General features: G+C 36.7%; 1 protein-coding gene across 1 annotated transcript; it reads right to left on the bottom strand.

Annotated features, from left to right (window-relative positions):
* Positions 1 to 1,040: 1,040 nt before the first annotated feature.
* Positions 1,041 to 10,683, bottom strand: LOC132170494 (AT-hook motif nuclear-localized protein 14). The gene is made up of 6 exons (XM_059581491.1): positions 10,283 to 10,683; positions 8,997 to 9,049; positions 6,230 to 6,361; positions 2,163 to 2,315; positions 1,568 to 1,859; positions 1,041 to 1,304 (listed from the first exon to the last, which is right to left on the bottom strand). The coding sequence occupies exons 1-6, from the start codon at positions 10,623 to 10,625 to the stop codon at positions 1,240 to 1,242; spliced, it is 1,038 nt and encodes a 345-aa protein (XP_059437474.1). The 5' UTR covers positions 10,626 to 10,683; the 3' UTR covers positions 1,041 to 1,239.
* Between the last annotated feature and the right edge of the window lie 7,460 nt (positions 10,684 to 18,143).

The raw sequence follows: 18,143 nt of genomic DNA, 5'->3' as shown, positions 1-18,143 counted from the left end.
CTTATTTAAATATTGGCTGAAATTGTTACATTAACATTCTAAAACATTTGTACGATAAAAATATAATTTTTAACGTTACTCATATGTCTTAAGAATATATAAATACATGGGTCAATACAAGCACAACACTATTAATGAATTGTTTCAAAACTCACAATCCCAACACAACATATTCCACAACACATTCAATAAACAAGTCATCCAAGTAAACCATTTAACAAACAAGTTGGGTATTTAAAAGAAGAGTCATATTACACATTATTCTCAATTTCATCTCATATTCATCTATTTTACAAATTCAACATTGAAATTGTCTATCCACTATACAAGACGAGTAAGAGATAAGATGAATAATTTCTATCATTTTTCATAATAGTCGTACTTGGTTGACACGAATATTTTTTCTCCAACAAATTAGTCTTATATTTATATTGCGATACAACCCTAACTCGACGCACAAACATGAATTACCACCCAAAGTCGTGAATGTGAACCTATCGAGGAAGCCAATAATAAGAAAAAGAAAAAAAAAAGGTGATGGGCTCTCTCATGCTGCCTTAGGGTATGCAAAAGGAAAAAAAGGAAAAATAATAATAAAAATTTGATAACAGAAACAAAATAAATAAATAAAATAAGGGGTTGGACAGCGACCTTGCATCTCAATATATTAATTCAATAAATCAGGTCAAAAATGGGCTTTGCATACATTCTCTGCCAACACCACCATTGACATGATGAATAAGGGTTTGACTACTTCAGCCACAATTCAAGTCTCATTCACACATGCTTGTATTTCAATTTTTCTACTAATATTCTATTTGGTAGGGTTGGGGACGCCTCATAGAATGGCTTCAAACAAACTTTCCAAATCAAATGCAAAAATATGACTACTTTTATGATGAAATTTTAAATAAAAACAAAATTGCATATAGCTAGAAGCCTAGAACCCTAATTATTTTAGCATAAACAGGATTTAGCCCAGCCACCCAGTATGCAAATAAACTAGCAAAAATAAACGGCATTACACCATGAGCAGTGGAGACAGGGAAGGGAAATATTTAAACAAAATGCACAAGCATGTGATTTTCATGGTGCATATTATAAACAGCATTAGCTGACACAGCAAAAGAGTGCCGGTGTGCATAAATATCATACATCTATCTACCACAAAACAGTGCCTTCCAACCCCAAAAGCAATCCCCCCTATTCTGGAAGTTGCTCATAGTCCCCATTTTCCCCCTATTCTGGAAGTTGCTCATAGTCCCCATTTTCCGGAGATTGATGCGCTCCACGACCTGTTCTTCCTGCAAAAGAAACCATTCAGTTTCACTATCTTTCTCGCTCTCTATCTATCTATCTAGTATGTTATTTAGTAGACTGCTATACGACTGAATGATGTAGTAGTAAAAATCAGTCATTGGATCAACACTTGTAAAAAAAAAAAAATGACGGGTTAATTTTCACTGCAACATCATCCATCATCCCAATTGTATGACAATCGTATAGTTGTATACTAAATAGCATTACTCCTTTATTTAAGTGGGTGTGTGTTAGAGGGAAATGATACCTGTCAAATCATAACCAGCAGCACTTCTAGCATCAGGACCAACCCTCCAATCTGTGGGCCGTGAAGTTGTCATATGCATTGCCTGAATCATGAAATGACTTCCTCCAATAGCTTGGTGATCATCATTTCCCCTTACTGAATTTCTACCAGACGCATCAACAGCTGAGTGGAAGCCGATATTTGACATTGATGCCCCACCAACTGGTGATGACATTTTGCCAGCAGAAGCATCACCTTTTGCACCCGCATTGACATCCTCCTTGGTGTCAAACAGAAATGTACCAACAATAACCTGTGGATGCAATTAACAACTGACTCAAATAGCTGATTATCCAACCTGCTAACTAAAACAGAAAATGCCATGAACTTGGGCAAAGGAATCTTTTAATGTCTGATTACATGGTGAAGAATCATTTCAAAAACTAGACACCATTCAAAGCACCAAGACTAAGTGAATGCTACAGTCATGTACCCTACCCATGTCCCTTGTGCGCACACGTGCATATGGGAGATGACAAAAATCTCAGCTAATAGTCATGCCGTACATGATACAATAGGATCTTTTCTTCAACCAAATAACATTTTGACAAAGTACCTGTACCGGGCCTGCAGCCTTTAGTGGTCCACCAACACCTCCTCCAACAATTTGGCCATCTGTACTGGATAGACAAACACTGAGCCCGCCAGTCCTCCCTCCAAGCTCAGTACGTACATAAGATCCAGAGAGTGAAATAATCTCGAACCGACCCTAATATCAGGGCATTCAGGAAACAGTAATACATTGACAAAGCAATAAACAAATTGTAGACGACTAAGAAACCACACTTCAATTTATCAAGTTCTCAAGTGGCACAAAGGAATTAACCAGATGAAACTCAAATTCTAAGTAATGAACAAACCAGAATTAGACTAGTACATCACCTTCTGAGAATTCAGGCACAGAATAATAATGATACAATTTCAATTTTCATAGAAGCTGAAATAATAAGATTTATTCAAAACTAAAGAAGTGTATTTGCTTTTCTTAAAATTTCATAATAACAAGAGTCAGTTTGCCAAATCTCACATTGGGTGGTTCAGACATACAAACAGCTGTTCTAGCCAGCCAGAACCAACTAACTAAATTGGGAAATTTGCAAAAGGCAGTCTGAGCAATTTTTTGTACTTGCATCCATCCATACCACTGGACCATCATCATCAGACCAGAATAAGTGGCCAAATATTTTCAATTTCCAAACAGCCCCTAAAGTCATTTTAGGATCTTCATAGAACTTGTCCAAATCTTAATTTTTTCTTTTCCCAGCCAGATAAGCTGGGAGAAGAAAGAGATTACCTAATCATACTTAATTACAATTCTAGCAATAATTCACATTGACTAATTTTGTGAACTCACAAGCTATAAAATCAACACTCGAAGTCAACACGGAGGTGGTTGACATAACAATGAAATTGATCCTGTCTTTCACATTGAATCGAAATAGACAAGTTGGTAACCTAAAATACCACCAAAATATAAAAAATTAAACAGAACAAAAACACCCACTAAAACCCTATATGCCAAGTCAAAACAGTTTTGAATCAAAATAAACTAATTTAGATGCTGTGAGAACAAACTATAGATATTTAAACCTTAATTAGAAAAAAAAAAAAAAAAAAATGCAACCCTACGGTATACTAAGCATAATTTTTAAAAACCACTAACAATAAGGGGAAAAATATCAACAAAATGCCCTAAGATTAAGCCTCATTTGAGATCCTATACGACGTAGAATTAGAGGCAAATAAATTTGTAACAGGGTGTATAATTAGTGTTACAACATTATGCACCAATCAATAAAACTTTAAATACATTTCTTGGCCTTTTATTTGGAAAATTTAGATTTTTAAAGAGAACATATAATAGATTAGAGACGCATAAGACTCATAAGATTTTTCCTTCCTACCAAAAGACTCATAAGAATTACTTATCACCAAAGTAATTAGAGGTAAAAGATTACAAAATTAGAGGCAAATAAATTTACCTATCAAAAAAAAGATTTTTCCTTCCTACCTAATACTTACTTATCACCAAAGGGCTTGCCTTTGAAAACTGAACATTATAAGATCAATCTAAAAAACTTGGAATAATTAGCGCATGTATCAACATAAGATGTTGTCCTCATAGTTTTTTCTGTCTTATATATTCAGACTAATTTAGTATCTTGTCTTTCCTCTTTTAGAATAACCTTTAACCCCATGATATTGTCCATAATGAATTGAACCCAAAACCTTACACCTTTGAAAGTAGTACACTTGGACTACAAGGCCATTGATATAATATCTTATTATTGGTTGGGGGTGCTTTCAGATTTCAATATCTGGCATTTTTTATAAATGTAGAAACGTTTTCAAAATAGTTAATGAAGGACAAAGAGCACATATGTACTATGAAATAATTATTTTTCTGGCTTGATATTTGATGTGGGGATTGGTCCCTGAAGGAAGTCTTCTTGGAATTATTTCGTATTGCGAGACATAAGGAGGCGTGGGTTAAGGATAATATGCAGATTTCTAATGGTGTTATTCAATGGACTGTACCTTTTTTATGAGTGGCCCAGGACTAGGAGGTCAAGGTGGTGATGGCTTTTTTTTTGGGATGTTGTATGCTCTCCGACAACGGATAGAGGGGGAGGATTGTATTTGGTGAACTCATTCAAAGTGGAAGAAATTAGAGGTGCGGTTAATTTTTTCCCGTGTGTTCTTCTTCAGGGATGTCTACATTGGGGGTTTCTTCCTTTCGTGGAGGAGTATATGGAGAGTTAAAGTTCCATTGAGAGTGAGTGTTTTTGTGTGGACGGCAACTCTCGGTAAGATTCAGACTTTGGATAATCTGCATAAGAGAAGAATTACTGTGGTGGAATGGTGTTGCATGTGTAAGAGGAGTGGCGAATATGTCAATCATCTCCTTCTTCATTGCGAAGTGGCACGAGCCTTATGGAGTGTAATATTTACTCTCTTTGACGTCACATGGGTCATGCCTAGAAGGGTGTTAGAATTGTTAGCATGTTGGCGAGATCAGAGAGGTAATCGTTCAATTATGGATGTCTGGAGAATAGCCACATTGTGCTTAATGTGGACTATTTGGAGAGAGTGGAATGCACGATGTTTTGAAGATCATGAGAAGATGCCTGGCGAGCTCAAAAACATGTTTGTTAAGACCTTATTCAATTGTGCGGGGATGTTTAATGTTTCCCAATTTTCTACTTTGCCTCAATTTGTAGATTTTTGCTCCTCTTTTTGCCTTAAGGGGGCCTTTCTTTGTATACATCTTGTGTACTAGAGTTGCGTCCCTCTGCGTTTTTCAATGAATTAATTATTTATAAAAATAAAAAAAATAAAAAAAAGAAGTTCTTGACTAAATACTTCCACTGAATTTCATAAACTAATTCCATAACTTCATAGTCCAAAGTATGACCTGAAATTTCATGTGAAAACTTGACACTGCCATAATGAAAGGAGTCCAATAATGAACAAGTTTAGATGGGAATTTTACATGCCAATATAAAATTAAGTAATACAAAATTAGTAGAATGTACATATTACTATGAGCAAAAGATATTAGAAACTAAACTCATACCTTTAGGCCACTTCCAACGAATAATTTGAAAGCCTAGTTATTAATTCAGTGCATCTACGTGACTTCTTCCAATTGTTGCCCACCAAGAATATTTGGGACTAAGGCAAAGCAGTGGCCAGCCAATGCCCAATGCCAATGCGATGCTTTAAGTGCATTGGCACAGGCATCCATGCTCATACACACAACATTTATGAAAAATGCTGATTCTATCTACCCAATACTGAATAAGAATTACCCCCTTTACATCACAATATAGATTTTTGATATATAAGAAAAGGTTTTTTGCATTACAATATACCTCAGTGAAAAGATTCACCTATAGGTAAACTGGAAAACTACGCTGGAATCCCAAGACTTACAAAAGTTAAGCGCGTGTCTTTGGACCTGGGCTACTGTGAAGATATTTACTGAAAAATAAATGAGTGTGTGATAACACCCACAGAAAAAATTGAAGCATGGCACGTTTTGCTACTAACTTGAATTTACTGGTCAAAATCTAATAATCCAATAGAACCATGTTGTTTTCATCAAGTAACTTCCACTCTTGAAAGATCCTAACCTTGAAACCTCTATAAGAAACTCCTAAGTTTTGTGCTGAAAGGATATGAGATGGCACACATGAAATAAATTCTCACAATTTCTTACAAATATGAATATACCGATCAGAATCTAAGGATCTAAGTCAACACTGAGCTTATTTTTGACACAGGCTCTACCTGTACCTTCTACCCCTGAAGAAGCCCAAACTTGAATTTCATCAAAGACCGTGTGAGTGTGGGTGCGTGTTAATAGTGTCATGCATCTTTTTTTTTTTCCCAGTTCAGTGTAATCACATAATACAACATTAAAGCAAACTAACAAGTCACCATATAATGGACAAATGACAGCATACTTGATTAGGGTACACAAGATTCTAAAGCATCTGTTCTTTCTAATATTTAACCTAATTTCTTGACTCACTTATTAAAAAAAATAACTAATTTTTTTTCACTCAAATTAGGCATTCTGGTAGTACTCTTTTGACAAATAACAGAAAATCTATTTACCTCATATGTAATGTTGCCTCCAGAAGTTGCTGGCTGTCGGAGAGAAGCATTAGAGATCGAACCAGATGCAGACAAAATGCATATTTCACGCTTACTTTGTTGCATGAAAAACATAATTTTCTGGCCCACATCCTAGTGAAGGCACCCATATTTTGTGTTAGGAGGTAAACACTTAAACATATCATCCAACTTAACTAGTTAAACATGTAATGTTAATACCAACAAGCAAGGTAAGGATAACTATCAAGGATAGATATACATCTGTGGTGAGATGCAGCACGCGATAATGAGAAAAAAAAAAAAGTGGAAACCAAGCAAGTTAGGCTGTTCATCAGATGCAAGGACAAAGCTGACAAAAAGACTATATCCAACATTGGCACATGCAGTTATAAGATGAAAATGTATCAAAATATTTTCATGCACACAATCAAACTCGTGGAAGCTGCTATAAAGTTTATTCTATTGGATTTAACTTCAGTCCCTTTCATAAAGTGAAATGACGCATCCTTTACTTTTAAATTGGTCCATGCATGACAAATGGGACCTTCCAGTATCCAGTTGACCTGTGCAGTGAAGTGCTGGTGGGTCCCATATTACACATGGCCCAATTTGAAGTAAACAAAGAATTATGTTAAAAGGAACACAACCGCGCCCTATTCAATGAATTTGAGATAAGTTTATAAATTAGGGAAAGATATTTCCATGGATAATTCAAGTTAACTGCCTTTCAATACAAAAAGAATAAGAGAACAAATGGATGAAGGTAACCCACCAATCGAGTCATAGTTATAAGAACCATGAAACTCCTATCAACAATCAAATAAATTTTAATACAATGATTAATTCAGTAGAAGCATGCTAGAAGCATCTAAAATATAGTATAAAATTTAATATCAGCCTGAGCAAAGTTCTCCAAGCACTAATTCCCTTAGGCTGGGGTTAATCCGATACAGATCACCTTCAACTTCTACTAGATTACGACAAACCATGCATGACAGGTAATGTTCCATAATTTGTCAACCTGATATTTTCATGTTATCTATCCTACGTTACTTTCAATATTTCCACAAATCATTCTATTATTCAGATAATAAAATTAACATTATCAATATTGAATGAGGCATTCTCTATAGATGTGACTTCTCAGATGAATTACAAGCATTTCCAAACCATCTCTATCTCCATCAATATTCTCTATCACCTTCATCATAATCTTCAATAGTATCTTGTAATCATATTTTTTTTTAACGATGATGTCTTCTTTTATTCTCATCTTATCTCAAAGCAGTACCTAGTATTCATAGTTTAATACCGAGAGTTGTCCAACCCTTTCAATACATTGCATTATGGGGCAGAACCACCATTCATCATTGATTCCCGTTTTCATACATTCTAACAAATTTCTCAAATTCTCATGTGGTTCTATCATGATGAATGCAGAAGCTCCTTGACTGAAGCGCATCAACGTATTTACTTGGTTCTATTGGAAGTAAATACAATTTGTATCCTTGCTTGTTGCATATCACGTTGATTGTGCATCTGATGTAATCAAAGATATCCATCCATTCACGACTATCACATTGATAACCGACTTTTTTCTTGTTTAGATCCGTGTTTACACAAATATTTGACTGATTTGGAAGCCAAAGAAACTCGAAAGAGCCAAATTAACCAAAACTGACTAACAGAAAAGATGAACCCCCTGAAATACTGCATGTACTTATTTCTAACCCCAAATAATATATATATATATATATATATATTCCCAATCGAAAAAGACCTGGAAACCCCTATAACATTCTCAGTTTCCCTTTGAAATAATGACTATTCATGCTTGGAGATTTTTCTTTTAAAAGAAAAATCTCAAACAATAAGAACTGAAAGCTATGTAAATTTAATTAGAGCAGTAACAGCTATCTGTAACAAACAACAGTTACAGACCCAAAGAAGAAATGTTGACTAGTATCCAGAAAACTCCAAAAAGTTTCATATGGCCAAGCTGGATGCAAGTAGTACTGGTCATTGTGGAGACCAAATATGGAACTTCCACTCCCTCTAACAGAGGTCGGGGCTTCTACACAGACCAGATTCTGTCTCACAAAGACACATGGTAGTGGTACCCATGTTCGACCAACTGCACCAAGAGGCACAGGCAGGTAAAATAGGACAAGGAGCCCATCTTCTATGCCTAAAACATTGGCAAACTTGATGTAATTCGGAACAGAATTCAAAGGTTACAAGAGGTGATATGTCCTCGAATAACACTCAAATATATGGCCTAGATGCTTGCAGATTTGTTTTTATTGATGATTCCCAGCAAGAATGTCTGGAATTTCACAAGCTATAGGGCTCAAAACTAAGTTTATATTTTGAAAAAAAAAAATGGTTTATGCTACTTTGACAGCACATATGAATAGACTTTTATCAGACTTGGCCTCCAAGTTACTAATTTGCAACCACTTTAGAGTTTAGACCATAAAATTTCACTCTTAAAACCCTAAACCAAAACAAAAACAAAAAAACGAAAAAGGAATTCAAAAGACTAACCTGATCCATAACTAAAAAGAGGAAATTGAACTTGAACAGAAAGTAAATAATAAAACCTAAATCAACTTAACCCTTGCTAAGACTATGCGAATGTTATAAGCATGTGCAATAAGCACACATGGATATACATGTGCATCTTCAAGAATGTGTTGCATGCCTGTGTGCACATCTACAAAGAAAAGAACATTAAAAGACTTCAAGCAATACAGAAAATGTATACCTCGCCCGCAGCTACGTTAATAACATGTGGTGTAAAACCTTGCCCAGCATTGCCTGCATCAAACAGTTGCAAATAGGGGCACCACATAAGTATTGTAAAATAAACCTAATGATCAGAAATCAATACAAAATAAATAAATATAAATGTTATCCGAAAGAACATCCAAGCAAAGCAGAATAAGTTTACATCAATTTTTGTTTTTGGTCAGGGGAATATGATATTGTTAAATAATATAAATGTTTTAAGACAACACAAATACATTGACCACCTCTTTGCGCGTTGTTGGACGTACATACATACATATTTACATACAGTGACAACCTCTTTGTGCGTTGTTGAAGAAGACACATGGCACACTAGTAGAGCAAGAAATCACGGCCATAAGTTATCAGCAAAATTTAGGTGTCATAAAATAGAACAATTAGGCCTTCTTGAGCTATTGCATTAAGTTACCAACAAAATCTGCTACAGGTCATGATTTGTCACTCATTTTAAATGTATGCTATTCCAGTGGAATTATCCATGCCACTTAGCCCCTACATTATGTTTACTATCTGAACCAACACCAGATTTTCTCAGAAGCTTATTGTTCAAATTTTTTTCAAGCTATTGCATTCCATGACAACCTTATTGTCTCAACCACATCCACCTACAGGAATTATTAGTTTAAAGGTTAATCAGCACTTTTCTCACAAAATAATTATTTGTTTTGTTACTTCACTACAAAAATTCCTATTGTTTAAAAAATGAAAAGCACATAGCAACCATAAGATATCATTTTTATTCCCAATTCCCAGCTATAACGTCTCAAAGAACATCCATCCTCAACCAATCTGATGTTACTAACAGTCAACACACACCAATAAATGTGGTAATTTGTATAATTGACCACAACTTACTGATCTTAAATATCACTAATATTTTTACTTCTACTTGCCAAACAAAAAAAAAAAAAAACAAAAAAAAGGAATTTTTAGTTCTCTCATCTGAGTTCTATATTATATTATTATGAGCCAAATAATATCAGAAACAATAACAGATTTCAATCATGCATGCAAATGGCATTCTGGGCTGCCATATTTGAAACCAATTTTTTATTTATTTTTTTTCAAAAAATAATAATAAAATAAAAATTTGCAACAAAACCACCAACAGTTACGAAACATCTGAGAGAGCTAAGAATAGAATCTCAACAGCATAGTAAGGCACGCAAAGCAGGGACAAAAAACCCCATATCACATTCAAAAATCTGAGTGCACTGGAATTGGTAAGAAAAAGAGGCGTACCGGGAGCGAAGTGGGACTTCTTGGAGGCGGTGGGCTCTTTCCTGTCCTTGGAAGAGGAGGAGTGGGACGACGACGTTTGCTGGGCCTTCCTGGCGGCCAGGGCCTGCTCGGGCGTGCCGTACTTCCTGGGCCTCCCTCGCTTGCGCTTGGCGCTGGCGGTCCCTTCCAGGGCAGAAGACGACGTCGTCGTGGCGGAGGAGAAGGGAGGGTGAGGGTAGACCGCGTGGGGCCCGCCGCCCTCGGGAGGTGGGAGGAGGCCATTGGTCGGTGAGGCCCCGCTGGTGGCAGTGCTGGTGGGGTTCTGGTGGAAGTAGGAGCTCAGTTGGTTCTCATTGGGTTCCATTTGAGGAGTGAGAGAAAGCGTGAGTGTGTTGTGTGGAATGAGGATTTTTTATTTATTTTTTTATTTTTTTGTTGGGAGGAATTGATTTTTATGTTGTGAAAGAAACGAAACACAAAACAAAAACAAAACAATTGTGTGTTCTCAGCCGCTGGATTGGATTTGTGTTTTCTTTTTTTCCTTTTTTTTTTATTCAGATTTGACTTTAGTTTTTTGACTTCTATTTTAGCGTATCTTCGTCGCTTTTTTTTTTTTAATGATTTATTTTATATTTTAAGCGCCCCACATTTGTGAGTTGCGACCGTGGATTCATTTCTTTCCCACTGCTTCCACAGACCACCATTTTTTTTTTTTAATCCTAATCAAATAGCAAAGGAAAAGAGGTGGGGACCATTACAATATATCAAACACATAAAAATAAAATAAAAGATTAGACAATCCAACAATAAGCCTCAAATATAACTATTGTAGTGTGGGTAAACATAAAATAAGAGTGAGTGTGTCAAATGAAGGACACGGCCATGTGAATTCTTTTAGCATAGAAGCCAAGAAAATTGGAACTGCCTTAACTAGCGATTTAAGAAAAGATAAGGAATATGAATCTTGAAAGATCATTCAACCCTTCCAAGTGGTACAAGAAGGAGTATGAACCTCGAAAGGTCTTTCAACTCGTCCCGAACTCTCGTTATGAAACCACTATCTTAGCACATTGGAAAGAGAATCACATCAACAATAATGGCATTGATGGAGGTCGAATTAGAGCTACTGGCGAAAGGCACTAGCTTGATGCTCGAAAAACATCTCAAAACCACATACAACTAGATCTAGAAATCACCATGAGCAGAAACAAGAAAATAAGGAAATTTGGTGTGGGAGAGAGTAGGGAGCCAAAGACCAGTCGCGTGAAACTCAGAACAACAAGAAAGGTAGTGGCTTGTCCACCACGAGCATGTCGGATTTGCACATGACAGACACGCATAGAGGCGAAGGTACCGAAGCGGAGAAGAACATGCGGGAGAAGGGGTTAGTTAACACAGTGGCCACACAACGCCAACCAAGGCAGGTAATCTAGAACGAAGAAATGGGTCAGAAGGCTCGCCAACAATGGATCTGGCAATACCACTCTAACGCTTAAGTCAAAAATGGTAGGTAAGATGGAAGTTTAGCAAAGTAAGGATATGTTCAATTAGGTGTACTTGAACTAGGGTCCTCTCGCCTCTTATATAGGCATTGGTGGCCCGCCCTCTCCTTTAGGGTTTCAGAAATTTCCTCCAATAGTTTTGTACTGATGTGGAGATTCCTTCCTAGGTTTGTCAGGGGAGGGAGCGCATGGCATGAGCAGGCTGTTTCATGAGCTAAGAAGGTCTTTAATCAAATGCTGGAAATGGTATTTTGGAGAGGGTGCATCTAGGGTCCTTGTTGAACTGCTTGGGTGGCGGGTCTTCAAGCCCTTTAGGCTTTAGTTGTCGGTTGCTGGCTCTTTAGGCCTTTAAGCCATAGGTTGCCGGTCCTCAAAATTGGTTTTTGGCGGGTGGATTTTAGTGGGCTTGCTAATAGTAACCCTCCAGGAGTCTCCTAATTCATATGAATGACTTGAGTTGGTAGTCATTCATAGGAATTTATCTTGTGAGCCCATCAGTAGTTCGACTCTCTTGAAGTCCCTCAATTCCTTTGAATAACTTAGGCTGGTAGTCTTTCATCGGAATTTGTCTTGTGGGCCCGTTAGTAATCCGACCCTCAAATTGCATTGAAAGGTATAAAACATAAATTTATGGTGTACATGTTGTCAATGATGAATATGTTGTCCTTGTAAGCGACTACCTACCTGAAGCGCTTAATGTCCGAAAACCATTCGGACCATATGAAAAGCACTAAGCGGTTTTTAATAGGGCTGGCAAAACGAGTAATCGGGTAGACCCGATTAGGACCCGTTAAGACCCGCGACCCGATTACCTGAGATACGAACACGACCCGTTTAGATAAACGGGTTAGCGGGTCTGACACGATTATAACACGGAAAATATCCGGGTAACCCGACACGACCTGATTAACCCGTTTAGCATAACCGGATCATATCGGGTAGACACGACCCGACACAACTTGTGCACTAAACGGGCAACACGACTCGACCCGTTTAAAAAAAAAAAAAAAAAACCCTTAATCAAAATTGGAAAAAATAATTTAATAAATGGATCTCTTAGGCCAAAGGACTAGTCAAATTTATCCTAACCATCCAAGAAGAATAAAAAGTTTTAAAAGACAATGTTTTAATATATAGACCCACATAGAAAAAGTAACGGAAAAACAAGGAATAGGCCAGTGAAGTGAAGACTATGAAGTCGTGAAGTGAAGAGTGAAATGAAGCCGTGAGTGAGTCAGTAAGTATTAGGGTTAACTTAGTTAGAACTTAGACATAGGTTTTTTTTAAAAAAAAATAAAAAAATAAAAATAAATAAAAATAAATTAATTAATTAATTAATTAAATGGGTCTGGCGGGTCACTCGAGACCCGCCAGACTCATTTATTAAACGTGTTTGGCGGGTTGACCCGTGGACCTGCCGGGTGAACCCGCTAAACACGAATTCAATCGTGTCTTAATCAGGTAGACCCGATTAAGACTTGAACCCGATAAGCCCAAACCCAATACCTGTTAACCTCGTGTCGTGTTCGTGTCGGGTTCGCGGGTCGTGTCAAAATTGTCAGCCCTAGTTTTTAACATTGTTCCAACGGTTTCGTCACATAATGCATTTTTGAGTTTTTCACCCAACCAACTCCCATTTTCCAATCTCACTTGGTCCTTGGGTGGCGTAAAACCCCACTTGTATCTAAAGTGGGGGCTACCATATCTTGTAACGCCCAAAAAATGAACTAACTAGTAGTTAACTCAGCCCGCCTTCCAAGACTTATTTACCACATAAATAAGCCATAAAAGTTCTCTTAAATTGTCAACTTTGCATTTAAGTAGTGGAAAATTAAATACTTTTTTCAAGATAACAATCTAAATAAACAATAAAGCACTAAATTACTATATCAAATACTAAATCTCCAAAATCTCACAAAAATAAACTTCAAATCTAAATACAAAACATACTCCTCAAAACATCCTTAAAACAACATAAAATAAAGTAAAGTCTCCCAAAATGTCTCACTAAAAATCAAGGTAAAACTTGAGAATCTGAGCTATCTATGTCTTGAGAAATCCACTCCAAAGCATCAGGATGACACCGAGCAAAGTAAACCAAAAATAGAACTTCCATGAAATCATTAAGTTTCCTATCAAAACCATTCCACAATCTAGGCTCTATGTCCTCAAATACCATTCTCGCTAAGTCCTCCACAATCATATGCCTTCTCACAAAGCTCGTCATTAGTTGTTGGCTAACTGTAAAACATAAACATGTTTTATACAGGAAAAGAAAATCGAGTATAAGTTCACGATTTAGTAATTCAACATCACATGAAGGCAGTTATCTATGTTGTGAACTCAAGAGTTTAATAAAAATTTTCCATATCAAAAGTATCATCGTGTAAGATAGTTCTTTACCAAAATATTAATGGAATAATGTTGGAATCGTTTACGTAAATTTAAAAATAAATTCTTTTTACGCAGCGGAATAAAATACGATCCCCAAGACCTTTTACCATAAACACAAACATGTTTAGATCTAAGACAAACACATAAGTTAGATTACTTACATGTAGCTTCAACTTTTCCTGGGCATTGGGGCGTAGGAGTGTGCATTCGTTCTTCCCATGGTGTTGGACTGAGTAGTTGAAGTTCCAACAAACTTGAATACTTCAAGTATAAGTCCATACTCATCTCACATTCATCGTGTTCTTCATTGTATTTATAAAGAACATCTTGAAAACTTTGGGAGTTTATCAAGGTCTTCAAGATCTTCAAACAGTTGGGGAGAAGATTGTTCCATTAGATTTTATCTTTGATGACTGAATATGACTCACAAAGTTTTCTTAAGAATAAGAGAAAACTAGATGCAAAACTTTGAGAGAATAAATCTCCCTAGTGGCCATGTATTCACTCTTGTGGGAGAGCAATGTTGTGTTTTTCGTTTTCACAAAAATCACAAGTTTATGAATTGTTTCAGGCACTTTGCTTCTCAATTGAACCTTTAGTTATAATATTAGGATCCCAGAAGAAAAGTATTTTTAAACCATGTGGGAATGGGATTAGAAATCCCAGTCCTCGTAGAAGTCGGCTAAGGGACTCAAAAGACTTCCCTTTCCCCTCTACTTACACGGCCATGGGGAGAAAATACATTCCCCATGCACCTAGGCTAGGGCTATAAAAGCCCTAGCTTACTCCCACTTGGTTTAGCACTTGGGCTTGAGTTTTATCTTCAAGCCCAATGCTCATTTCGCTTAACTTTGGCCATTGAAATTAATTTCATTAATCCCAAAGTTTATTTACAAGTTTAAATAATTAAAATTATAAGCCCAAGACTTATTTTAATTCTTTAGCCTGTAGGAATTAAATTATGAGCCCAATGCTCTATTTAATTCTCAAACCCAATTTCTCCAAATAACCAATAAGATTAATAAATATTATGGTCCATGTTTTATTAAAATAAAACATTTTAATAAATGAATAAATAACTGAGGAACAATATAATTTATCATCCAATTTATATTAGCTCAAAGAGGGACCTAAAGGAAAAATATCACTAGCTTAATAGGTTTGTGACCATATCTTCCTAGACCATGTCACACGACTCTATTTAATCACAATTAATTCCATTAAATAATTGTGACTACACGCTAATGATTATTTTTATTTAATCAATTAATCATTATGACGTACTTCTTAATAGCATGTTACCCCTCTATGGAATCATTCCGTAGTCGAACTAAAGTCTATCAATTGTCACTTTGTTCACTACCTCTTTTCCTTGAGTCGCTGATTTAAATTCATGATTATTCTTATGCACTTTGTGAGAATACATCTCACCTTGTACATGTATAAGATTTTCAGTCTACCTACTGAAAACACTTGGGCTTGAGCTTTAGGATAATCTTTCCTATTAAATCTAAAATAAGAGGAAAATTGCTTATCACTTTGTTTTCTGACAAAGGATTTGGATTCCTTCTTGAAGTTGGTGTTCCCACAATGTTACATGCGATTACCCAACGTACTGAGGTTGTTTCGACCGACGATAGGTCTTACTCTATGATACATCTAAGTAATTAACATTTCACATTTGAGTTCATGAACTCCTTAGGATTTAGAGTAAATGTTAAGTCTTCGTGCATATACATAATTTGTTATGACAATATCAACAAATGATAACTCACGTAGTCGTGTTCGGTGTATGACATAACCTTACAAATATCCCAACATATTAACCTGAAGCCTCCTTGCTTCTCATGACCAAGACAAGTCATTTGAGGTTTAATATGTTATGGTCTAGATGGCGTTTCTGTAACGCCCCCAAATCCGGCCTTGACCAATCTAGTAGGATTACTAGCAATTATCCCAGTTTAGCCAACTGGTGGCTAAATGGGGAACCGCCCCTCTAAGCATCATCAGAGTTAATGCACAGGAAGGTGAAATAATCTAAGTAACCTATTAGTCATCAAAGGAACAAGTATAATCCTCAAAATATGAACACATAGCAACTAATAATAACTTAAGCAAACATGATAACAATGTGAAGATCTTTCTTAAGCAAAGTTATTAGTGGCAACCGTGCCACTTTTTGGTTCTAGAAACAGGTTCCCTACAAGAGTAATAACCGTGTAAATCTAACGACTTAGTAAGTAAACCTCACAGTTAGGTACGACATGAGCCAGTTACCAATAAGCATAAATAAACGTGTAGTGTTGGTAAACAGTTGAAAGAGGTGTTGTCTTCATTAATACACCATAAAAGTATTGTTTGGTTGATAAAAGATGGTGTACTTCCGGCGGTAATCGCGTAAGTATTTTAATGTAGAAAACTAATGCTTCATAGGTCATAACTATCATATATGGTCTACCCGAGATACTACCCATTGTCAACAGGGTTAACTCTGTCTTGAGGGACCTGTAATACAATGTTGGTGCCCCGGCCATTATACGCTACCGTCTATAACACTAGCAGCCGGATCGAGTTCGACCTCGGGTGGCCCACGCTACTAATGATGTATGTCCTGTAGTGACCTGCCTGTTAAGGCTGCGTCAGTCACGAAATAATCATTCGATCAAAGGCCTATATATCACATCCATACACAATTTGACCATAGAATCAAGTCTAAATAATAAGCTCATTGCCATTATACCGCGCGTACTAGTGTCCCATGTCATACAATGCTCTTATCAACCAATTGTTAAAGCAGTTATCAAGTTGTGCAAAATATAGGCATGCTCATATCATACGTGTGCTCAGTCAGCTGACATATCACACGTTTTTAAGGAAAATGTTCGTAAGTGTTTACTTACCTCGCTCGCTTGCTTAAGTCCTCCGACATCACAAATCCCTGTTATAACGAAATACGACATGTCGTTATGTGCAGTACTAAAGAACTCATATTAGTAATGTACTAGGTCCTATCTAACAAAAAGTGTCGTTAAACCCTAATATTACACATTTGGAGCTAAGGGGTGAACGCCTTGCTTCCTGGGCAAACGCTCGAGCTTGAGAGTGAACGTTCGGCCAGTAAGTTAGAAATCTCGGCCAAAAGCTCCAAACTGTGTTTTGAGGCTTCTATCTAAAACTAAGGGTTGATATATCTCACCTTATGCTACTAAGTAGACACATGCACAATAACGCATCATGCTATCACGCAACTCAAAGCAATAAAAGAAGAGTTTAAAACTATTTCGAAACATTCTTGGTTCTTGTAAGAAAATAGGTGCAAGGACTTGTCAAAACATCTTTAAAACTTGTAATGCTAGTAACAACAATAAAAAGGTAGGAGGGATGGGTAAGGAAATTACATTAGAAGATGGCAAAAGTACCAAGCTTTCTTCCTTCTCTCTCCATGTCACTTCTCACACTAGGGTTAGAGCTTTTATGAGGTTAGGGGAGGCCGAGGGTCGAAGGCATGGTTTATGTAGAGGCTTGGGGTGTGCCTTGCTCTGAAAAGGTGGAGAATGGGTTAAAATTGCTTTTTAGTGTGTCAATGAACGTTCGTGTAATATTTGGGTGAACATTTAAGTACTATTACATGTTGGGTAAAAGGGTCCAAGCGTAAGTTCTAGGGTATTGTCCATTAGCTCAAAGATTGGTCAACGAACGCTCGTGGCAGTCCCCAAGCAAATGCTCGTACTTAAGTTAGAAGCGTACGATCGTGTGGTCCCCCATCGAATGTTTGGTCAGAGAGTGGAGTTCTTAGACTTTGGGCTTGGAAACCTCAAGGGGTTGTGCTACTCATAAGGGTTTTAGGTCTTTTTGTTTTAAAACTTTGTTGTATGGAAACATTAACCCTTTTTTGTAGTAAGTCATTAATCTATTTAAAAAGGGTGTTTTGTTGGGGTATTACAATTGCCAGTTCCATTTACAACTACGAACAACATGTTTTATAA

The sequence above is a fragment of the Corylus avellana genome, chromosome ca2 (genome assembly GCF_901000735.1).
Source record: "Corylus avellana chromosome ca2, CavTom2PMs-1.0".
Classification (NCBI taxonomy): domain Eukaryota; kingdom Viridiplantae; phylum Streptophyta; class Magnoliopsida; order Fagales; family Betulaceae; genus Corylus; species Corylus avellana.
This window is presented reverse-complemented; position numbering and strand designations above follow the sequence as displayed.